This window comes from Erpetoichthys calabaricus, chromosome 1, assembly GCF_900747795.2.
Source record: "Erpetoichthys calabaricus chromosome 1, fErpCal1.3, whole genome shotgun sequence".
Lineage (NCBI taxonomy): Eukaryota > Metazoa > Chordata > Cladistia > Polypteriformes > Polypteridae > Erpetoichthys > Erpetoichthys calabaricus.
The window spans coordinates 103,220,973-103,246,563 of record NC_041394.2 but is presented as its reverse complement, the minus strand read 5'-3'; the positions used below and the strand labels follow the sequence as shown (position 1 = coordinate 103,246,563).

Genomic DNA, 25,591 nt, shown 5'->3' with positions numbered 1-25,591 from the left:
TAACTTGCAATGAGTGTATTACAGCGCTCAGGAGGAATTTTGGCCCACTCATCTTTGCAAAATTGTTGTAATTCAGCTTTATTTGAGGGTTTTCTAGCATGAACCGCCTTTTTAAGGTCATGCCATAGCATCTCAATTGGATTCAGGTCAGGACTTTGACTAGGCCACTCCAAAGTCTTCATTTTGTTTTTCTTCAGCCATTCAGAGGTGGATTTGCTGGTGTGTTTTGGGTCATTGTCCTGTTGCAGCACCCAAGATCGCTTCAGCTTGAGTTGACGAACAGATGGCCGGACATTCTCCTTCAGGATTTTTTGGTAGACAGTAGAATTCATGGTTCCATCTATCACAGCAAGCCTTCCAGGTCCTGAAGCAGCAAAACAACCCCAGACCATCACACTACCACCACCATATTTTACTGTTGGTATGATGTTCTTTTTCTGAAATGCTGTGTTCCTTTTACGCCAGATGTAACGGGACATTTGCCTTCCAAAAAGTTCAACTTTTGTCTCATCAGTCCACAAGGTATTTTCCCAAAAGTCTTGGCAATCATTGAGATGTTTCTTAGCAAAATTGAGACGAGCCCTAATGTTCTTTTTGCTTAACAGTGGTTTGCGTCTTGGAAATCTGCCATGCAGGCCGTTTTTGCCCAGTCTCTTTCTTATGGTGGAGTCGTGAACACTGACCTTAATTGAGGCAAGCGAGGCCTGCAGTTCTTTAGACGTTGTCCTGGGGTCTTTTGTGACCTCTCGGATGAGTCGTCTCTGCGCTCTTGGGGTAATTTTGGTCGGCCGGCCACTCCTGGGAAGGTTCATCACTGTTCCATGTTTTTGCCATTTGTGGATAATGGCTCTCACTGTGGTTCGCTGGAGTCCCAAAGCTTTAGAAATGGCTTTATAACCTTTACCAGACTGATAGATCTCAATTACTTCTGTTCTCATTTGTTCCTGAATTTCTTTGGATCTTGGCATGATGTCTAGCTTTTGAGGTGCTTTTGGTCTACTTCTCTGTGTCAGGCAGCTCCTATTTAAGTGATTTCTTGATTGAAACAGGTGTGGCAGTAATCAGGCCTGGGGGTGGCTACGGAAATTGAACTCAGGTGTGATACACCACAGTTAGGTTATTTTTTAACAAGGGGGCAATTACTTTTTCACACAGGGCCATGTAGGTTTGGATTTTTTTTCTCCCTAAATAATAAAAACCATCATTTAAAAACTGCATTTTGTGTTTACTTGTGTTATATTTGACTAATGGTTAAATGTGTTTGATGATCAGAAACATTTTGTGTGACAAACATGCAAAAGAATAAGAAATCAGGAAGGGGGCAAATAGTTTTTCACACCACTGTACATCTCAGTATTTAAATTATTCAGAGAACTGTAATATCATGAATGTAATGGATTCTATGTCCTGTCAGAGGAAGAGAAAGCCCGTTTAAGCACGTAGTGATTCACACACATAGAGCACATAGACAAACACATAGAATGCGAAGCATTTAATGTGCTAGTTTAGCTATGATGGTATTTGAGAAACTAGTAAATTAAACGATTTTAACATGAAGTTTATGATGTTCTACTAATGACAAAATAAACTACATGATTAAAGAGGAAGTTTTGAGACTTAAGTTAACATTTCGAGCTTTTTTTTCCCCCACAGTGGGCCTATTTTTTTTCTCTTTTCTCTGTACCCTAATACGGTTCCATATAACACTCTGACGGTGGGCTACAAGTCACCTTTCCACGGCGACTTTGATATCTGACAAGTTCTTTTTTTATTTTGGGCACTGTGTGACTGTGAACCTGAACTTGCGAGTTTCTCCGACACTCTATGTCACTCAATCAACTTCCTTTAGTTGTTTATACCACTGTTTAGTATAGTAGTAAGTTTTTCCTTGCCTCCACTTGGTATTCGCTGAAATTCTTCTATTTTCCCCCCGTGCTTTTGCCATTGTCTTTTCACAGAACGCTGAGTCTTAAGGGCTATTTATATTGATTTGCATATTCAAAGAGGCGTAATTCTGGGAGGAGACGGGGTGGGGCAGCAAGTGCATGCACGTGTGTTACTTTTCACGCTGACGGGTATTTATGGAGTGTAAGAACATGGATGTTATGCATCTGGATTTTTTTGTGCGTACACATATTTCCGCTTTTGTCCATAGCCATGTTTTAGTGTGAATTCTACGCTCAGTGTTGTGCATAAGGCCCCAGGTGATTTCCCCCGGATCATGCAATATATATTATTACCCTGCTTCTGTTTTTCTAATTCACATAAGCAGTTCACCAGTTAAAAATCTTCCATTTTGTGTCATGGTTTTCATCATTGTGGATGAAGTACAAAAGTCAAACCTACGTGGGGCTCTATTTATTGTGTTACACATCTACTTATAATAAAATGTTAAGGTCTACGTGTGTGTGCCTGTGTGCCCGCTGCCTTAGAGCAATGTGATTGGTCAGTTTGGCTTTGGTGAAGTGCAAGTGTAAGACACACAAGGAGTAGTAAAGCTATTACAGGCATGCTTAAGAGTCATCATCAATGACAGGAAGTATAAGAACAGACAGGAAGTAAGGAAAGCCCCTAAAAATGATCAAGTCTGAGAAGCAGGCTTTAATGGGAATTTGCTCGAGAGAGAGAAAGTGCTGATCAAGAGAGGTTCAGACACACAAGGGTACAGAGGAAAGGTGCTGAAAATACACATAGAGCAAGATATATCAAATATTGTCAAACATATCCTATTAATAATAATAATAATTCATTACATTTATATAGCGCTTTTCTCAGTACTCAAATATCTGGTTTTGACAGGTTAACATGGCTAGTATCTGTATAAATATGGTGTGTTACTTTATAGATAGTCACAAAATGTGCTTTTAGAACATACACTACATGTTCATAACCTATTTCAAAGGAATCAACCTGTCTTCATAAAATGTATTATAAAACTACAAATCCCATTTTTCCTAAGCCAAGGTTCTATGTAGGTTTAAGTGCTACTACAAATATGACTTAAAGACATATTATCAAGGCTCTAAGCAACTAAACAGGAGTTTGCATAATTTAACAAAACTTCTTAAGAGATATTTATTTTTAAAGCTACAGGACATTCAGGAATGAGACTTTTAATCATTATCACAGACATAATAACAAACATATATAACTTACCAATACTGAACAACTGTGAGTTCATGCAATGGAAGTAGGTAACAAAGACAATAGAAATAGGACGTGTTGCATCAAAGAAAAGTAGGTACCCAGCAGTCAAGTCAAGGATCAATCCTCCACCATGAACGACAATCAGACTAGTCATCTCATCTGTGAAAATCAGCCTGCAACATTAATTTCAAAATTCATAAAGAAAGGAAGGGGCTTACAGAGGATGATGCAGAAGTGACACTGATGGTTAAAATGGTGTTTAATGTGCTGCATCCTTTGCTGACAAAGTGTGCTTAATTGGAGGTGGCAGCAGTGTAAATCAGTGAAGAGCAAGTAGCAGGCTGTTTGTTCTAATGCTTTTTTTTCAGGACAGTAGGAGCATAATGCAGAAAGATTATTGAATGCAACAGAAAGAATACTTCATTTCACTTAAATAAAAGCATATGCAATACTGCAATGTGTAACATTAGTCTTGTTTTGGAGTATCACTAAGCATTACCAGTCTATGTCTCATTATTTCAAATAATACTTCACTAAAATATAAGATGAATATCAATGGTCTTACATTGATAACAACTAATTACTGCAGTGTTCTTATTACATACAGTATATGGTAAAGTACAGACAAAAATCTTTGTAGAGTAAAAAAGCCATGTACTACAAGACAACAATGGTACATTACACAGAGAGAACTTTTTCTTTGGTTCCACTTTTTCGTTTATGACAAGTGGCTCATGAGCCATTATTGGCTACCAAGACTCATTTTTATGGACTTCCTCCAGTGCTACTACATGTAATCACAGTATTGCAGTGGAGTTGCAAGTTCTTTCTATACAGGAGTCGCTTACAACAGCAGGCTTTCAGAAAGTACTTGCAGACAGAAGCATCTAAGCCTGCTCTCAGTCAAAACTTGCCTGCTGCTGAGAAGTCTGTCATTTGCATGTCTCCACAGTTCATAAGTATCCCCTATGACAAAAGAGCTCAAGGTCCAAATAAGAGGGGATCTGAGCCAAAGACAGGATTCGAATAGGTTATCAATGCAAAGCTTGTTGATTTCCTAACTCTGCTCTTCTCAATCTGATTATGTCAATTTATATTTTCCAGTTTAAACTAAGTTTCCAGAGTCAAGATTAGGTTGCTCAATTCTTAGTATATGTTGTCCTAAAACGTGCAAGGCATACATTTTTGCATGTACAAATCTTTAAGTGTCTGAAAGTCTATCCAGGAAAAATGAGGTTCAAAAAAAGTTGGATAATGGAAATAAACGGACTCCTGTATCTTTTGGTTCACTGTCTTTAATCCAATTATTGTTCTATACTTTCCAACGCTAATATCTATATAAGATATATGCACTATGTTCAATTTGTAAAAAATAACACTTTTACACAGAAAGGAAGAGGAAATCAGAAATTGTGCAAAAGAGACTGCATTATTCGTTCACAAATATACCAACACATTCCTGTCACATACTGTATATGAAGAGATTATTTTTTTTACACATCATACTTACCTAAAAGGATCAAAAAGCCAGTGTTGTGATAGATAGTTCATTGAGTATCCCCCAACCCAGTCTCCGTCAAGCTTTTTGACCCCAGCTATGAAGTAGACAATAAAAATCTATCAGTTGAAGGAAAAAACAAAAAGATGAAACACCATTACTCAAAGGATAGATTGTCAAGCAAGAGTAGCACACTAAAAAAAGTAGCAAACAGTGCAAGAACAATAACAAAGACTATTCATATTTTGCTTATTAACACACATATGATAAAATTATTCAAGGCAAAACACAACAAAGACAGGCCAGGAAATTGATCACAACTGAAAATGGAAGTAAATTTATATACATAAACAGATTTCAGAATAGATGTGGTTTTGAAATCAAATGTGTTTGGTATAGGGGAGTACTATAAGAATTAATTGGATTTATGTTGTTCGATACAAGACAACTCTTACTGCAGATCTCTGTACTCAAAACACTATCAGAAAAGCCCAGAACACCACAAAACAGTGCCTTTATTACATATGAACTACAAGGGAGAAAGTGCAACTCAACAGACAAAATAATCACCATTGTCCAACACATGAAGTGCATTGTCCACTTGCCTACAGAAATAGCGACAAATAGCAACAAACACTCTCTTCCTCAGCTTCGGACTCTCTAGATCAGAGGTTCCCAAACTTTTTTGCCCCGTAGACCACTTACCAATTTTTTTGTTTTTCATAGACCCCCTGCCTGACTAATATTGAATTTTCCTAAACTTATTAACTTCAAATGTGTTTTTGGCAACTGACACAGTGCTGCTTACTTTCATAGGGTTTTTTGTAGAGTGGACAATTGTAAAAAAAGAAAAACGTGCAATTTTTATTCATACCTTTATTGAAAAGACACAAAATGCAAGTAAATATTTGGATTTGGAACGAAACAAATCAGAACCTAGTAAAATTCTTACATGTTGTGTCCGCTCACGTGGACCACCATTTACATCTCGTGCACCCCCAATTTTTTTTCTCACTGACATAGACCCCCTGCAAGTCAAAATCAACCCCTGGGGGTCCGTATAGACCACTTTGGGAAGCAGTGCTCTAGATCCTGGCCCTTTCCATCTCAGCATCCCAAACCTTCCTCCCAACTCTACACTCAATTGTACCTTTGCCATGCAATGACTTTAAACCCCATGCTGGTGATTAGCTGGATGACTTCTGGGCAACACCAGCAATTATTTCCCTTAATAAATGTCTGTTTGATTTACAGGACAGCCTAGTCCCATAAGTTCCAGGTGCCATTCACTCTCAACTCACTTTAAGACAATCAACTTTGCCAAGAGTTCCTCCAATTTCATGTCTAGCATTCCCTGACACTCCAAACAAGCAAGTCAGGCATCCCTGGCCATTAAGTTACTTTAAGTCTTAACATTTATAAGGAACATGGCATTCTTTCTTTCTCTGCAACAGACAAATGCATAATACACCATATGTTGCAAATGTATTTTTTGCCATGTTTATATTTTGAACAATAAATGTGTTGAGAACAACTGAACGTACCTGTGCCAAAAAAAAAAAAAAAAAAAAAAAAAAAAAAAAAAAAAAAAAAAAAAGAGAGTATAACAAAATATGAAACTTAAAGTTTACCTCAATCGTAATTAACAAAAATTCATTTCAAGGTGTACTTTTTCAAAAGCATGAAAATGCATCTTACAAGAAATATGTCTTTAATTTTCTTAGAGGCAGGATCGCTTTAACATTGAGATTTTTACTTTAATCAGTTGATGTTTGCCCAAGATTGTCACAAAATAAAGCATTAAGGCATATAAATGAGGTCTTGAACAAGAGCAGTTATTTTAACAGACTCCTGTAGCTTTTCAAACAGCAGGTGTGTGCTTACATTGACACAGAGTTAACTCATCTGCATTCCTCAAATGATTCTTTGCGGAGTACATAAAACTGAACCATTTAATTGAACTCTTTAGTTTTAGTAATGCATGATTCACACCCCAAACCCCACCCCCACAAAAAAGGTATTTTAAAAGAACTCAAGTATTACTGTAATGCTTAGCTTAAATGCAGTGTGCTTTATCATTTATTTAAGGAAATGTATGGTTGAGATGCTGCACCAATATTAATTCAACAGGGTGCTGAATTTCATTCTCTGATAAACGTCTCTTCCCAGTATACCCAAGTAGCCCACATACAGTGCATCTGGAAAGTATTCACAGCGCATCACTTTTTCCACATTTTGTTATGTTACAGCCTTATTCCAAAATGGATTAAATTCATTTTTTTCCTCAGAATTCTACACACAACACCCAATGATGACAACGTGAAAAAAGTTTAGTTGAGGTTTTTGCAAATTTATTAAAAATAAAAAAATTGAGAAAGCACATGTACATAAGTATTCACAGCCTTTGCCATGAAGCTGGAAATTGAGCTCAGGTGCATCCTGTTTCCCCTGATCATCGTTGAGATGTTTCTGCAGCTTAACTGGAGTCCACCTGTGGTAAATTCAGTTGATTGGACATGATTTGGAAAGGCACACACCTGTCTATATAAAGGTCCCACAGTTGACAGTTCATGTCAGAGCACAAACCAAGCATGAAGTCAAAGGAATTGTCTGTAGACCACCGAGACAGGATTGTCTCGAGGTACAAATCTGGGGAAGGTTACAGAAAAATTTCTGTTGCTTTGAAGGTCCCAATGAGCACAGTGGCCTCCATCAGTGGAAGAAGTTCGAAACCACCAGGACTCTTCCTAGAGCTGGCCGGCCATCTAAACTGAGCGATCGAGGGAGAAGGGCCTTAGTCAGAGAGGTGACCAAGAACCCGACGGTCACTCTATCAGAGCTCCAGATGTCCTCTGTGGTGAGAGGAGAACCTTCCAGAAGGACAACCATCTCTGCAGCAATCCACCAATCAGGCCTGTATGGTAGAGTGGCCAGACGGAAGCCACTCCTTAGTAAAAGGCACATGGCAGCCCGCCTGGAGTTTGCCAAAAGCCACCTGAAGGACTCTCAGACCATGAGAAAGAAAATTCTCTGGTCTGATGAGACAAAGATTGAACTCTTTGGTGTGAATGCCAGGCATCACGTTTGGAGGAAACCTGGCACCATCCCTACAGTGAAGCATGGTTTTGGCAGCATCATGCTGTGGGGATGTTTTTCAGCGGCAGGAACTGGGAGACTAGTCAGGATAAAGGGAAAGATGACTGCAGCAATGTACAGAGACATCCTGGATGAAAACCTGCTCCAGAGTGCTCTTGACCTCAGACTGGGGCGACGGTTCATCTTTCAGCAGGACAACGACCCTAAGCACACAGCCAAGGTATCAAAGAAGTGGCTTCAGGACAACTCTGTGAATGTCCTTGAGTGGCCCAGCTACAGCCCAGACTTGAATCCGATTGAACATCTCTGGAGAGATCTTAAAATGGCTGTGCACCGACGCTTCCCATCCAACCTGATGGAGCTTGAGAGGTGCTGCAAAGAGGAATGGGCGAAACTGGCCAAGGATAGGTGTGCCAAGCTTGTGGCATCATATTCAACAAGACTTGAGGCTGTAATTGCTGCCAAAGGTGCATCGACAAAGTATTGAGCAAAGGCTGTGAATACTTATGTACATGTGATTTCTCAGTTTTTTTATTTTTAATAAATTTGCAAAAACCTCAAGTAAACTTTTTTCACGTTGTCATTATGGGGTGTTGTGTGCAAAATTCTGAGGAAAAAAATGAATTTAATCCATTTTGGAATAAGGCTGTAACATAACAAAATGTGGAAAAAGTGATGCGCTGTGAATACTTTCCGGATGCACTGTAATTAATATAAGGGTCTCAATGTGCCCTCTTAACTTCTGGGACTCACCAAAAATGCTAGGAGCTTCTCATCGTTCTCATTTAGTTCTGGGTCATGTACTACCCTGCTCCTAACTGACAGCAGACCTTCTTGTGGGTTTACAATTGAAGACGTGAGTTCCAAAATCTGCTAATTACACCTTTTGGTAAAATTTAGTGAACACGTGATTGTGACTTTTCATGCAGTTGGTCATGTGCCGAAAATATGTTTGAGCTTCAAAACCTGCTAATTGCAACAGTGTAGCGCTATAGTTTTAGGGATTTAGTTTCAAAATTTGCTTATGGACCCAGATTTTCCTATTTACAGTATCTCCAAAATTTATCATTTGTACTTAGCTGATTTTGGAACTGAGCTCTTCAATTGGTGCCATCCCCCAAAATCTGGCTGAACATAATATTACTTTGTTGTCCAAAAGTATAGAACTTTAACGGAAACACATAAGTTACTTATTTCCTGCTTATTTTTATATGGCTGGTTAAGAAACATTTCACCCACTTCTTTGTGTGTTTTAGACTATGGGATATAAAACATATCATGAAAGATTTAGTGACTTCCTCTTAATGTTTTAAGTAACCTACAAAGCCTCTTAACAAAAAAAGCTGAAAAGAATAATCAAATGGATTTTGTATGTGTTAATATTATGTAAAAACAGCCTGTTATTTTTAAAGAACATGTGCAGGTAAGGGAACATGCCCTAAATAATATTAATGAAAGAGTGGTATTCAGAAGGAATAAAATAAGCCATTGACTCACCTGGGCCCTCAGTACTGTATAATTCCATAGGGGCACATGAGCATTCTTTTTTTTTAAATTAAGGAGCCCATCTATTGACCTGAAAGCAATAAAAGCAGATTACTTCCAAAGGCACTTAAACAAAGAGCTTCCTCATTTTAAATTTGATTACAAGCCAATATACATTTACTATTTTCCATCACCAATTGAAATGAAAATATTCATCTGGGTAAATCAGTTAATAGTTTCCAGCGAAAATAATGAACAATTCAATTTCAGACTCGGTTAATGTTTTTCCTAAATTGATGTTTACAGCAGCAGCTCCAGTTAGCTGTACATGCTACAGTGTAACGAAAGCAGTAGTATCCAGAACAATATAAATATCTACATCATAGTATTTCTCATTGTAAGAGCCAATCATTCACATAAGTGCTTGCTTAATTATAATCAATACTTTGAATCTTACATAGATAGGTTGAAATATATTTTTACGGCCGGGACGCCCCTACAGCATATGTTCTGGGGGAGCTAGGATCGGAGACCCAATACCTCCTCCTGGACGCTAGATGGCAGCCTCCCTGGGTTGCAACGGTGCCTCAGACTCCCGCAGGGCTTCATGGGGGTTGGAGTTTGGTGCAGCCCTGTTGGGTTCTGCAGGCAGCTGCCAGGGGGTGCTGCAGCAGGAGCTGCTGGGCCCTTCAGGGCAGTTATTTCGCCACACCCGGAAGTGCAGCCGGGTGTCGCCAATCAAGCACCTGGAGCACTTCCGGGTGCTTGATAAAAGGAGCCAGCGACCACCACTCACGAGCCAGAATCGAGAGGAGGAGGATGAGGTTGCCTGGGAGGAGTGGTGGAGGAAGAAAGAGTTATTTTCTTGGTGTTTATTTGGTGTGCTGAGCTTGGGACTGTGTACTGCCTGTGGGACACGGGGAAGACATGTACCCACAGGCGAAGAAAAATTTAAGTTTATCTTATGTATGCCTCCATGTCCAGTCTGTGTCGGGTGCCTATATAGCGCCTTTTCACTATATATATATATATATATATATATATATATATAGATATAGATATATAGATAGACAGACAGACAGATAGATATTTATTAGCTGTGTAAGCCTGTGCTATAAAAAGTATGGGGTCGTAGAAACTATTGAAATCGTCAGAAAAAAATTGAAATGTAGAGATGACAGGTACTACTCTAGGCATCTTTCTCCTAGGTATCATTTTGCCGATGTGCTCGCATCGTTTGCGCATTAGTGGCTAAGCAACTGTCTTTCTCAGAGGTTTCGTTTTGCTGACGTGCTCGCCTTGCTTGTGTATCCTCGGAATTGGAGCCCTTGCCCTCGTCTCCACCTCTCACTTCTGGGACGGACAGACACACACACACTTCCACGCGTAGACGTTTATATACAAGAGATATATCTATATCTATCTATCTATATATTGTGGGAGACGGCCGGGCCCCATGACCGGCTGGGACGCCACTTCAACGTATGTTCCGAGGGAGCAACCATGGACTACTCAATACCTCCCCTGGGATGCTTGGTGGCAGCCTCCCTGGCTGAAGAGGGTGCCTCAGTTTCCCGCAGGGCTCCATGGGAGATGGAGTCCTTCCCAGGCCTGTTGGCATCTGGGGTGGGCGCCAGGGGGAGCTGCATGGGTCCAGGAGCCCTGCTGGACAAATCTTCAGCCACACCCGGAAGTGCAATTGGAACCAGGTGCTCAAGCACCTGGAGCACTTCCAGTGGGCTATAAAAGGGGCCAGCCACCACCACTCAGTGCCCAGAGTCAGGAGGAGAGGACGAGGCTTCAAGGGAGGAATGGTGGTGCCAGAAGGGCGTGTTACTTTGTGTGTTTAGTGCTTTATTTGGGACTGTGTTGTGGCTGGAGGGATTACGGGGAAGACATGCCCTCCAGCTGAAGAAAAATAAACATTTATTTGATTTTTATACGTGTCTCCGTCTGAGTCTGTTCAGGCGCAAGAAGGCACTATTGTTACAATATCTAGATAGATAGATAGAGATTAGTGCTGGGTGGTATGACCAAAATTCTATATCACGGTATTTTTCAAAATTATACCGGTTTTACGTTATTGGACAGTATTTTTTTTCCCATGCATGAGTGGAAGTTAACCACATTTTCCACTGCAATTATTGGCTAAGAATAACCTATTCCACTGTCATGAGAATTGTACATTGTACAAAAAACATTTTAATGTGCACACAAGTATTAATACAGGTTTGCATGGCCCCATAATGTGATAGTTTTCAAGGGGGGTGGCACTAATGAAGAGAATGAATCACATTGCATGACAGATGCAGTCAAAATTTAGAGCCTTTTTATTGAACAAAGTTTGTAAACAACTTAAACTAAAATTTTGACAGCATATTTTCAACCATCCAAAGAGGCATTTAGAAAAAAAATATCCAGAGGTGCTGGTCAAAAGTTGTATTGCACTGAACAGGTCTTAGAAAAGGAATAAATGTAAATATTTTTTGTAAACCAACTACACTTTGTTAATGTTAACAATTTCTGTCCACGGACACGTTAGTGACTTTTTAAACAACTTTACCATCACTAAACTGCATAATATTTAAACTGATAAATAATAACAATAAAATAAATAATAGTGCAACTTCCAGTAATAATACTATTACTTCCAAGACTTCAAGCCCAGGTGCATTACACAGTATTCACCAAATAAAAATAAAATAAAACAAGTGCAACCTGGTGATGACATCTTTACCACCTGAACCATCATTAAGGCAAAATGCATTAATATGGACCTTGCTTCAAGCTAAGCTATATAAATAAATAATAAAACTGCAACTTGCATTTATAATGGTATTTGTCGTATAACCCTACGGAAGCGTATTAGGGCCACGGTGAAGAAGAAAAAATACAGACACAGTAAGGGGTCCCCAGGTGTACGTTCAGTGTAGAAAACTTTATGGCAGGTGTGACGAGGCTCCAAAAAACTGGATGTATGGGTATTGCTCACGTTTAACTTAAATATTGTGTAAATATTGGGTTCGTGATCTGGTGGTTGGAGACATGAACACAGCATTCAATGGATGTTCTTCTGAGCGGGCTTTCTTTATTGCACGCGTGCTGTCTCTGTCTGACGTACCAAACCCCCAGTTCCTATCTTTCCTTTTTCTTTTCCACATAACCAATCACCACACGATAAACGTCTTTGTGAAATTAAAACTAGCTATAAACTTAGACCACGGAGTGTTCAGAACTTTAAAAAAAAATTCTTCGTTATACATGTTTAATTATGCCATCCATTCAGGGTTGCACCCATCCCAGCAAACATTGTGTGCGAGGCAGGAGCAAATCCTGAACAGGGCGCAAGCACATCACAGGGTGAATATGAGCAATACATATACTAGCAGGGTCAATATAGCATAACAAAACCCCAAATCCTACATGACTTTGAAAAAAACTGAAGCACGCTGAGTAAACCCACCAGAAACACATGCAAATTCAAGGCAGGGAACACCCGGGACCCCCTTGCTGCAACGCAGCAGTGCACCCACATGATTAGTACATGCTTTAATGCATTTCATCATGAAAATGATATCAAGTATTTATCTTAGCATTCTAAATGTTCAGGGAGCAGGAATATCAGGAAATTAATTCATCCTGTGTGGTGATTGCTGCCTGCACCTCCTCTTAGTGCAAGAGGAAGTCAGTTTAAGAAGCACGTAACAATTAACATGGCTCGGGAACACTTAACACAAAGCATTTAAATGTGCTACATAACTTATGACGGAGTTTGAGAAAATCTAGTAAATTAAATATTCATTTTAAGATGAAGTTTAGTTTATAATGTTCTACTTTAATGACAAATTACGAGAATAAAGTCAACATGTCGACTTTATTCTCATCATAAGTGTCGAGATTAAAGTGGAAATGTCGAGAATAAATTCAACATGTCGTCACACTATTACACAGTACCCAGTATTGAAAAAAAATAAAATAAAACAAGTACAACTTGGCTTGCATTATTATCCAGTAGTATAGAAACAGTATTCACACATTTGAACATAATGGTCCACATCCGACCTTTTAAAACCAAAGTATCTCCAGACAACAGACACTGCTCCTTTTTTCGGCAAAAGTTCTGTGTCATCATGTTCAACTTTATTGTCTTTATTGTCAACTTTATTACAGCTTCGTTTTCAGAATGTTCTCTGTCCATTTTCACCGTTCAATACCTCCACTAACGCATGTACTCCGTTGCATGCATGTTTAGCGGTGCAGTAGTGAAAAAGGTCCCTCCTTAAACAGTTTCCCACTGTGCCACATGAACGTTGTTTAGGCTATTTACACTGGTGTAAGAAAAATCATAAAAAAAAATCATAACAAAAATAAAAAACGTTTTTTGGTATGAACCAGTATACCACCCAGCACTGATATTATATATATATAAATATTATCTATCTATAAAATCATACACGAATGCATGCACATACACACACAAGGTGAGACAATTTAAGTTGGACAACAATGCCACTGCTGGAAACATTCAGTACCTCAAACTCTGTTTCTGGAATACCCTTGAGTTCCTTTGTCACATTATGCTGGATGTCTTAAAATCATCATTTTATCCATGGCAGTTTTTATTTGTTGAGAAGAGTCAGAAATCATAAGGTGCTAGATCAAGTGAATAAGTGAAATACTTTCTATAATCAGTTACACACCATCTTTAATGAAACGGATATGTTCAAAAAATAAATAAATAATAACAGTAATAATAAAAGTGTATCTGGCTTAGGATAAGAAGAAATGTGTCTCCCTGCAGACTTCGGAACACCTTAATTGCCTGTATTCCTGTTAGATATTTGTCCATCACAATACCAGTGCTTGAAGCTTAAAATGGAAATTATAGTTTGCTTTATCTAAAATGTATAAGCTTAGCCATGGTTACCAAGAGACTGAAAGAAAGGAAAAAGAGCAAATTACCAATATCGATTGGCATCCATGATAGTCAGCTGAAATCCAATGAGCCCATATAAGTAAGAATGATTGTTCCAAGTAGTTTTGTCCAAGAAGAACACATACCAGTAGGTACTGATAAACATCAGACAGGATATGCGATAAAGGCAGCCCAACATGATCCCAAGTGCTCCTGGAAGAACATGAAAAACATTGTAAAAGTAAATATATTGCTGATGATTCATTATTTAAATTTCACGTTATAAAATAGACACTGCAACATATAATAAACATCATAACCAAACAATATCTAAATACCTGATGAAAAAGTATTCACTCTTACCAAACAACATAACAACATAAAGCAGGTACATCCAATCCATCGGCAGAGGCTTCAGGAAATTAAACAATGGAAATCGACATACATCCATTCCATCCAAGTACTTGTAATCCAAAGAGCTCATCCCTCGCTCTTGGGGAATATCAATCACCATAAGCATTCCTGTGAAATAACAGCAAAATTACAATAAAGAAAACCATTCCATTACTTTTATTGCCATGGATGGAATAATCAAAATGCAGTGACTAGTTGAAGCAATGTTGTTCTGGGTTTAGTCCTATTTTAATTGCACAGATTCTGAGATTAGACCCAACTTAAAAAAGAGGGGACAGGAATTCAAGAGCTTCAAAAAAACAAACAATTAGAGCAGCAATAATTACCTCCATATTTTTTACTTACTGTATATCTGAAGTAAATCAATGTACAATTCATGCCTCTTTTAATGTTCGTACTTTTAAACTAAAAAGACATGGCTCTCCACAAACAGACAGACTGGAACAAAGTGGTAAACAAATAGGGACCCCAAGGTTCACATTACACCAGCCCTGTTAGATTGATCCATGAATGAATGGAATTTATGTGGGCAGACATTCTGTTTCCACAAGTAATGGCCTTCCTTAAAACACAATCCAGAAACAAATAAGATAAACCAGAAGTACTTTGGGCTCCAATGTGACGCAACCTTGTTTGAAAGAAATTATTTTTTATTCTGGACAAATGAATGTTTAGAGTACTTTGCGCTGGAATTCTGCATAACAAGAAGACACAATGCAATCTAAGTGTAAAAGGGGAAGAAATATTACAAAAAAAGCAATACAATATGTATACCATAAACAAATATCTCCAGATGACCAATATGCAAATCTTAAGCCAGTAATGACAGGGTCTATCTTTTAAAACAAGCAAGAAAAGTTCAACTACAAATTACAGAATTGCGCTTAAAATCAGATATACAGTAGAGTCTCGCTTATCCAACATTCTGTATTATCCGACGTCCCACCGCAAAAAAAACCAAAAAAACGCATCAATCGGCAACAAGAACTGCAAGTTGCGAGCGTGACCGTAGTCTATTTTTTGTTGCTAAGTTCATTTTTTCAGTTAAATTTTTCTGTTGTTTTGTTGTAAAACATGATTACAGTGGATTATGTGGCTGGCCCTCTCTGGCGTGCGTGTGTGTGTGTGTGTCTTTCTCGTGCGTGTGTGTGTGCGCATGCGTCTCTCGCGTACGTGCGTGTGTGTGCATGCGTGCGTCTCATGTATGTGCGTGCGTGCGTGTGTGTGTGTGTCTCTCTCTCTTGCGCGTGCATGTGTCTGTCTGTGTCTCTCTCTCGCGCTCTCTCTCTCTAACGCTGCACAGGGAGAGACTGAACACATGCAGAAATCATCGGCGCGCACAAACCGAAAGGGAAACTGGCTTGTTCCTATACTGAGTGTGTGGTCGTGCACAGAGGCAAAAGTTTGGTGAACTTTTTGGTCATAACCCGATTTGTATGTGTTCAGAGATGTTCCTGAACTGAGGTTCCACTGTATTAGGCTCGTAATGGGTAAAATTATAACATAGTTTGACGTTTAATAGGTTTTTTCTTAACACTTCCCATTATCCGACATTTTCGCTTATTCGACGTTCTGCCGGCCCATTTATGTCGGATAAGCAAGACTCTACTGTATTAGACTAAAAACTCAGTTGACACACCATTCTGCCTTTCAAAACTGGATTATCACACCCTGCACTGTATCCAGATTAGGAGACAATAATAGACAGAAAAATGTTATGTAAAGCTATGTCTCAAGATATTTAAATAAGTATAGTAAATTCATGAATAAATGCAATCAAATTTACTCTAGTTTCTGGTTTAAGGTGCTGCATTGAACAGAAAGCAGAAGCATATGCATCTCGACTCAGATTTTATTCTTGAAACAATCTTTTTGATTCAAGAAATTAAAATATTAAGTACAACGTTTCTTATTGATCAGTCACACTACTGTTTCCATCTTGCCACATGCCTGAGTTAGGAAGAGACAGACACATTACAAACAACACTTTTCTTTTTAAATCTTTTAACTTAATAGACTAAAACATACTCCCTCATTTAGCAGCATCACAAAAGAACAAGCCACTACAAAAATACAGTCAATTACCAAATTCTGAATGATGACTAATACAGAGATAGATAATTATGAGAAACTATCAGAAAATGATTCTGTCAGAGGTCAGAGTTTGCTGCAGGAAAAACAGCTAGGAAAAGCGGTATCCTCTCACAGACCAGAAAACTGCCTAGAACTGCAAGTTGTGATGTATATAAACACAAAACCATATAGGGTTGTGTAATGTCTTAAAAGTTCACATTGTCATTTAAAACATGGACAAGATGCAATACTATTGCCCCTCTAGTGGGTAGAAATGGAGAAATGTTTGTGGATTATGAATAATTAGGTGCTCTTCCGATAATACTGTGAAAAAAGAATTTACATGGGTTAATTACTTTAACTTAATTAAACATGGCATCCTCAGTGGTCCTTTTTCTACCACCATCTGAGAAAAAAAAAAAAAAAAAGTGACTCAGCATGCATTATAGAAAAATATCGTACTTCATGGTGTTTCACCATGGCTTGGCTATAGTGCATAGTTTGCCTTTTCGTATCATGCATGCCAATGACATGCTGCAAAAAGCGCATGAGTGTTGATTGGTGTTGGAGCACAATGGCATTAGCATTTTAAAAAATGTACTTCTTTGATATATAGTGTAATTAGTTTATTTTAGATCTTGTGCATATAGTACAATTGCAATCCTATTTTCCTGCAAGCAGTGCTTGAAGTAGAGACAAATTACTAGCAGTACTTTGTTTGCTTGGCATCTTGTTCCTCCTAGCAATTTGTTATTTTTAAAAAATGGGGAGAACAGGGAATAAAACATGGGAGGAGTTGGGGGGGGGGGGGGTAGGGTAAATGCAAAAGGAAAATGGCATAAGTACATTCATATCCAGAAGACATTATTAAAAAATTACAGGTAGTCTATATGTGATCCCAAGTTGCTTGTGCTTTCAATATCAGTGTAGATTTCTATTGGATATTCTACTGTTTGTATGTGTAGTCTAGTAGTTAATGCAAAGTCACTTTAATATTTTTCAATAAATGCTCTAACTAAATGTTGGATGCACCGTCCGAATTCCAAATGTTAAAACTTTCTTCCAAGATTTCCTTCTTTCTCTGCAGATAAAGAAGAAAGCTTCATTCTATCGAGATAGACACTGGCCTACCAGAAGGTATTTGAATATCAGAATAAATAGGTTCACAAAATAATTTGCTGGAGAAAAAGGCAGATTTTTGTTTGACCTAACCTTATTTTAAATACTTGCTTGTTTGTAGATTAAATTATTGATTGTTGCTTAATTTGTTGCTAAGTAATCATAGATTTTCTCAAATGGTAACACTAGAGCAATTGTCGTTTCAACACTTTTTCGTAAAGTCATGTGGTTTTAGGACTGAGGCAATGGTCAATGAGATCATTCATCGCAGACTGGTTGAACACATTATCGCTGCAAGTAAAAACTGTCAATTAGCTCCAAACATTTGTAGAAATTTCCTTGCTAAACTGTAGCTGTGACTTTTATTTTAATCTCACATGCCTCACAAGGATGCTTCCAGGCACTTGCATTTGATTTGCAACCGTAGATGTGTGAGATTTCTGTGCTATGTCAATTTGGCAGGAGTGCACTGTAGCTAAGGAAAGGCAGCCTTATCAGTGCATCACACACAAAGTTTGAATGGGAAGAGCACAGGTATATTTGTATCACCATGGTACTGTGGTGCTCTCAGACTGAGTGCCCATGGTTTGTCACTCTTTACATCTCTCTTTTAAGGAGCTCACTATCTTTGAAATGATTGCTCACTGTGGCTGCGTAGGAATTCTTTTGCAACTTTGGGCTTCTTGAAGCTGCTCATTCGTGTGATGGAATTCACCATCCATCTTCCAAACACTATTATTCTGGACAGGGTCATGGACAGCATGGACCTTATCCACGTGGGGTTATATTTTATATAACCTATGCAGTGAGATTTGGGTGCCACATAAGGAAAGTGGCAGCACAGTAACGCTTCTTTGGTTTTGCAGGGTGTGCTTGAAGTGGGCCAGTAGCAGTGGTGCTTAAGGGGACCCCCAAGCTTCAACTGAATATTAGTGTACTGCGGTACTAACTATGAACCCTAAAATATAAAAAATATGTAGTATTGAACTGGAACATTAAAGATCTTAGTCATGAACTCAAGAGGGAAACACTGTTCTACATGTCAGCTATTTGAGGTAAAATACAGTGTTTTACAGGAAATTCATTTAAACGATAAGGTTTAAATTTTGTTGAAAAGAGATTGAATAGACCAAGTCTTTCTCTGTAACAAGAGAATTGTGAATTTTGATTGACAAAACAATCCCCTTTGTAGTGATTATGATGTTAGACGGTAACAGATACTAAAAAATTCTTGTAGAGAAACTAAAGTAAATTAATTCAAGCAGTGTATACACCAAATTTGGATGATAAAAACTGCAGTGGTTGCCTAGGGTTATAATCATTAACTAAAATGAAAATGAACACAAACTATTAATGAAAAAACATTTTGGCAAACTGAAAAAAAAATTGTGATGAAAAACTAAACTGATGCAAAATGATTACAACAGTAGCTTAAAAGACTAAGTGAAATAAAACATTTAAAAAAAAATAAATCGGTTATCGTCATATCTGTAAAGAAGGAGGTGTAATCTATTTTCATTAAATGATTTCATTTAACTTGACTCCTCCTTCTGTTTGTCTGTGTCAAATCGTGCAGCTAATTTAAAGCCACTTTTGGCAATGCAAATTTCTTCAAATTTTGCATACGTGTTCAGTATCGATAACAATACAATAATCTGTCAAAACCGATGCAATTACATAACAAATTTCACCGTAATTAATGGTTATGCATTTGCAATTAACGCACACGCAGCAATGACGGAGAGAGATAATATAGTGAGATATAGGAGGATACAAGTGAGAGACGCATCGGATTGCCCCCACTTGCCTCTTCCATTGAGTGGAGTGAGTAAATATGCATGCCAACTTTACTTGTTTACTCTTGCAAAGGAGTAGACTTGATGATCAAGGGGAAGAATTATTGCCGTAAGCTTGCCATTCTGCTGTCGACTTTTTTTTTTGCAGGGGCCGAGCACTAATCCCATAAGAGCCTGAACAGAAAAATAGAGACCAAAATATAATTCTTTTTAGTATTCAAATAATTCTGAAAAGAAGATATATTATGTAATACTTTTAAAGAAGCTTTCCGTTCATGAAAAATGATTAAAGAAAAATAAATTGCAAAATACTCAAAAACTTAAAAGTAAAAAATACCATAAAAAAAAATTTAAGTAAATGATTTTATTCACTTTAGTTATAAATCCACTAAAAAGCAAAAAATACAATATTCTTTGACCACAGTTTTTGTGGTTATATGTGACTAACTAAAATCATGGGGTGCACATAAATTAATAGAACAACTACTTTCATCATCTTATATATAAACGTCTACATGTAGAAGTGTGTGTGTCTGTCTGGCCCGGAAGTGAGAGGTGGAGTCGGGGTAAGGGATCTATTTTTGAGGAAACAGAAATCTCGGTTAGCCACTAAGAACACAAGCGAGGCCAGAATGTCAGCAAAACAAAACCTAAGAAGAAAGACAATGTCGCTTAGCCGCTAACATCGGCAAAATGGTATCCTTTTTACTTTTCCTCCCACCACTAATGCACAAGCGATGCAAGCACGTCAACAAAACGAATCCTCCTAGGAGAGAGATGCCCTGAGTAGTTCCTTTCAATTACCTGACATCTCTACATTTGTTTTTTTTTCTGACAATTTTAACAGTTTCTAGGACCCTCGGCTTTTTACAGAATGGGCTTACACAGCTAGTAAAATATAAAAAATAACAACATTGTAATTCCCCACCATGCTAAACAAGTTTCAAAAACTGTTTAAATGAGATTGGTTACAGAGGTAAAATGACTGACTGTGAAACTGGACAAATCAAAATCCTTCCACCACAGTGGTAATAGTGACTTTGACCAAATGATCATTTAGTCATTCTATGATTCACTGGGAATAAGTGATTAATTTGTTTATATAAAGAAAAAATACCCATGTTACTAAACTCCTTACCTTCTCATTAGAATAACATTATCCTCTGTTTCTAAAAGTGTGGCCGAAAATGCTGAAGCGACTTCTGGAAACTAAAGCTACACTTAATGAGGTTCTTGAGGAAGCCACGATGGATGCACTATTGACCAGCGACTGGGTCAAGTTGGAAAGCCAACTTAAAGTGTTGGAGCCATTTGGCATGCACATAGATCAGCTTCAAACAGATAGCCAGTCTCTGTCAGAGGTGATACCTTCCCTGCTATACACAGTGGAGAGAAAAATTTGGCACAAGCTCTTCTCAAGTCTTTGTACCAACATTTTACATGTCTGTTATATCCCATGAGTGACAAATCTGATCCAATGCCTGCATCAGCTTGTCTAATGTATCCAAGTGTTTCTTTGACCCTATCTTTGAAAAGAAAAGCAGAGTTACTTATATTCACGGAGGCAGCGAAACACAATTACACCACAACAGCACAACAAGATGAGGCTACACAGACAATAGCTGTTTTAGCAAATATCACAGTCCTTCAGAAATTCAAGTTCTTAGCTAATAAAATAATTAGCTTAAACCCAGAAAACCAGCCTTGGTAATCTGAAAGTGCTTCACTTGAAATGCAAAGTATCAGGAGGAGGTCATGCAGGGGTTTTTTTACAGGCACATCTGTTCTGTTCAGGCAAGCCAGAGTGGTTTGTATCCTAAACCTACTCCAGTGGCTTTGGATCTTGTGTGTGCCCATGCCTCACAAGCATTTGTTGAAGGCATATTCTCAGTTTGGGGACAGTTGTCATCTGGATTGCAAAACATTATGACCACTTCTCTGGAGCACTGGAGTTTTCTTGGAAATTAATAGAAAGATGTATTGAATTACACAAACAGTCAGGCTCTCATTTGTATCACTGCTATGGCAGGACTTTAGTAAATTGTGCAAAACAGAAAGCAGCATTTTTGTTTCAATTATACCATTTAAATTTGGATTGCTATTTTGCATGTAGAATTGCAGTGTTTTCCATAGTCAGTCATATTCTGTATCTGGTTTTATTTTTGTTTGGTTTTTAACAGGACAAACCTATAGGTGTCTACTGACATTAAATAAATGTTATTTACAAACCTATTGAGTCTACTGTTCTCTCATTGTGACACAAAATTAACCTTGATAAAATTTCTTTAACCATACCATAATTGCTAAAACTGAAACCAATATATACACAAATAAAATAAAAATGTCTTTGTGAAATAAAGACTAAACTAAAACTAAAAATATGGTATGAAGGTTAAATAAAACTAAAATTAATACCTGAAAAAATATAAAAATAAAAACTGGCAAAAAAAGGCAAATATAACCTTAGTTGCCTCAATTCTGAATTATCTAAAAATAGAGATTTTTGATTCTGCATTAAATCCTGCTTTAGACAGGTCATCAACAATGGCAACTATGATATGCATCTAAAAATACTTTGACAATTTCACCTCCTTTCAAGGATTACAACCTGTTGGGCATAAGGGGGTTTCTCTACCCATATTTGATACTATGTTTCTTTTTTTGCCAGTGCATCACCCATCAATGGACTATTTTCTTAACAACAACTTATTGTTCTCTTCCAAATCTTGCAACTATAATACTTTTGTTATCTCTCATCATACTCCTCTTACTCTGAAACTCAAATCATTATGCTCTACTAATACAATTTGCATTTCAAACCATTAACTGTAGCAGATGCAGAAACTACATTACTACACATATTGTTTTCCTCTATGAGGATACCAAATTGCAATTATTTACTAACTAAAAAAACAAAAGTGGTCCCTTCTATAATATCACATGATTCAAAATGAATTTGTTAAAAGTAGACATTTATTATAAAACTTTTAATTATTGTTTAGTGGAATATATACTCCTGCAGATTCTGAACTTCCAAAGGTCTTACTTTCTCTGCATGAAGAAAAAGGTTTTGACAGAGCTAAACTGGGATATCAGTTTGCTGTGCTGAACTAATATGGGTTTGGACCCATCACAGGTGCATGGGTTAAATTATTATACTTCAGGCTAGATGACTCTGTCTACATAAATACTATACATTCAGAATATTTCACTGTAGAATATGGAAATAAACAAATATTAATGATCCATAATCATCACTGCCACATGTACTCAGTGCATTAAAAGGAGTGCTTTAGGATGTTCCTATATATTTTTTGGAGAGGCAGTGGTTTTGCTTTCCACAGGATACTTTTACTACTAGAAAAACACTTTCTCTTTAACTTAAATCAAAATAATGGCACATCAGCTGAGGCAACAAACAAGTCTTATGAAGACATTTGTTACAGAAATATATTGTATAAGTGACTGCTGCTCTAATGCACAAAGTCTTTCTCTGGCTGGGGCTTTCTTTCTTTATAGATTTTTTGCGTGGAGCAGTATACCTGCCATACTACAGGCTAGCAGCTATGATGAAAAAGGCTTTGAATTTTACTGAATTTGACAAAACAAGAGCAGAGTCATCTCAGCCCAGAAAAATGAATAACGTTTTCTTTTATGCTTTTAAATTCTACTCATAAGTCTAAAATACAATATATAGATACTACAGTGGTGTGAAAAACTATTTGCCCCCTTCCTGATTTCTTATTCTTTTGCATGTTTGTCACACAAAATGTTTCTGATCATCAAACACATTTAACCATTAGTCAAATATAACACAAGTAAACACAAAATGCAGTTTTTAAATGATGGTTTTTATTATTTAGGGAGAAAAAAAATCCAAACCTACATGGCCCTGTGTGAAAAAGTAATTGCCCCCTTGTTAAAAAATAACCTAACTGTGGTGTATCACACCTGAGTTCAATTTCCGTAGCCACCCCCAGGCCTGATTACTGCCACACCTGTTTCAATCAAGAAATCACTTAAATAGGAGCTGCCTGACACAGAGAAATAGACCAAAAGCACCTCAAAAGCTAGACATCATGCCAAGATCCAAAGAAATTCAGGAACAAATGAGAACAGAAGTAATTGAGATCTATCAGTCTGGTAAAGGTTATAAAGCCATTTCTAAAGCTTTGGGACTCCAGCGAACCACAGTGAGAGCCATTATCCACAAATGGCAAAAACATGGAACAGTGGTGAACCTTCCCAGGAGTGGCCGGCCGACCAAAATTACCCCAAGAGCGCAGAGACGACTCATCCGAGAGGTCACAAAAGACCCCAGGACAACGTCTAAAGAACTGCAGGCCTCACTTGCCTCAATTAAGGTCAGTGTTCACGACTCCACCATAAGAAAGAGACTGGGCAAAAACGGCCTGCATGGCAGATTTCCAAGACGCAAACCACTGTTAAGCAAAAAGAACATTAGGGCTCGTCTCAATTTTGCTAAGAAACATCTCAATGATTGCCAAGACTTTTGGGAAAATACCTTGTGGACTGATGAGACAAAAGTTGAACTTTTTGGAAGGCAAATGTCCCGTTACATCTGGCGTAAAAGGAACACAGCATTTCAGAAAAAGAACATCATACCAACAGTAAAATATGGTGGTGGTAGTGTGATGGTCTGGGGTTGTTTTGCTGCTTCAGGACCTGGAAGGCTTGCTGTGATAGATGGAACCATGAATTCTACTGTCTACCAAAAAATCCTGAAGGAGAATGTCCGGCCATCTGTTCGTCAACTCAAGCTGAAGCGATCTTGGGTGCTGCAACAGGACAATGACCCAAAACACACCAGCAAATCCACCTCTGAATGGCTGAAGAAAAACAAAATGAAGACTTTGGAGTGGCCTAGTCAAAGTCCTGACCTGAATCCAATTGAGATGCTATGGCATGACCTTAAAAAGGCGGTTCATGCTAGAAAACCCTCAAATAAAGCTGAATTACAACAATTTTGCAAAGATGAGTGGGCCAAAATTCCTCCAGAGCGCTGTAATAGACTCATTGCAAGTTATCGCAAACGCTTGATTGCAGTTATTGCTGCTAAGGGTGGCCCAACCAGTTATTAGGTTCAGGGGGCAATTACTTTTTCACACAGGGCCATGTAGGTTTGGATTTTTTTTTCTCCCTAAATAATAAAAACCACCATTTACAAACTGCATTTTGTGTTTACTTGTGTTATTTATATTTGACTAATGGTTAAATGTGTTTGATGATCAGAAACATTTTGTGTGACAAACATGCAAAAGAATAAGAAATCAGGAAGGGGGCAAATAGTTTTTCACACCACTGTATATATGCAACATTTCCAGAATTTACCAGCTTACCTCAATTTGGAAAGGAAGCAAGGCAACATTGGGAGCAAGATTACAATTACAATCTCAACAATCCTGTGGAAAGAATGTTGTGCAAAGGATGGTATCATTCAGCTAAAAAAAATGTACAATGCACACATCATATCTATCAAATGAGATAATGCCAAATACATTCCAGGAAACAACTTGATTGTTAGCAATGTTATGAAGCACCTTCCTCACTAAGACATGTGTAAAGGAAATGTTCTGCCTTTGACAGGCATGTTAGATTGGCTGGACGTTCTAAATTAATTTATGGATTGTGGACACAGTAAACTATAACTCATGATCCTGAATTAGAAAGTGTACATTTAGAAAATAGATGGCTGACCATAGTTATCAATTCACTTTATTTCAGTGATTATCCAAATTGTACCTTACACCACGTACAGGATTTATCATGAAGTTTTTTTTTTGTTTATGCAAGTGTTCTGCCATTGCTTTTCAGCATTTTTCTTTTATTGAACATTTCCTTAGCTCTGTCAAATATCATCTACAATTTGCCTTTTACTCTGCACACATTTACTTTACTTCAGTACTGCCTGAATGACTACAGACCAGTACTACTCACTCCAATCACAATGAAGTGCTTTGAGAGACCATTACTTGAACACATTATTTTCATGTAGGCTAAAATGTACTTCATTGTTAGTTTTTTGCA

At 37.8% G+C, this 25,591-nt stretch overlaps 1 protein-coding gene across 1 annotated transcript in view; it reads right to left on the bottom strand.

The window, feature by feature from the left end:
- ggcx (gamma-glutamyl carboxylase) overlaps nucleotides 1-25,591 on the bottom strand; it is a 67,311-nt gene that overhangs the window by 36,105 nt on the left and 5,615 nt on the right. The window contains exons 3-7 of the mRNA XM_051930466.1: nucleotides 14,505-14,663; nucleotides 14,189-14,354; nucleotides 9,239-9,317; nucleotides 4,658-4,764; nucleotides 3,157-3,320 (exon numbers count right to left, since the gene is read on the bottom strand). Of these exons, the coding sequence (XP_051786426.1) occupies nucleotides 3,157-3,320; nucleotides 4,658-4,764; nucleotides 9,239-9,317; nucleotides 14,189-14,354; nucleotides 14,505-14,663 (675 nt within the window). The remainder of the gene's footprint in view (nucleotides 1-3,156; nucleotides 3,321-4,657; nucleotides 4,765-9,238; nucleotides 9,318-14,188; nucleotides 14,355-14,504; nucleotides 14,664-25,591) is intronic.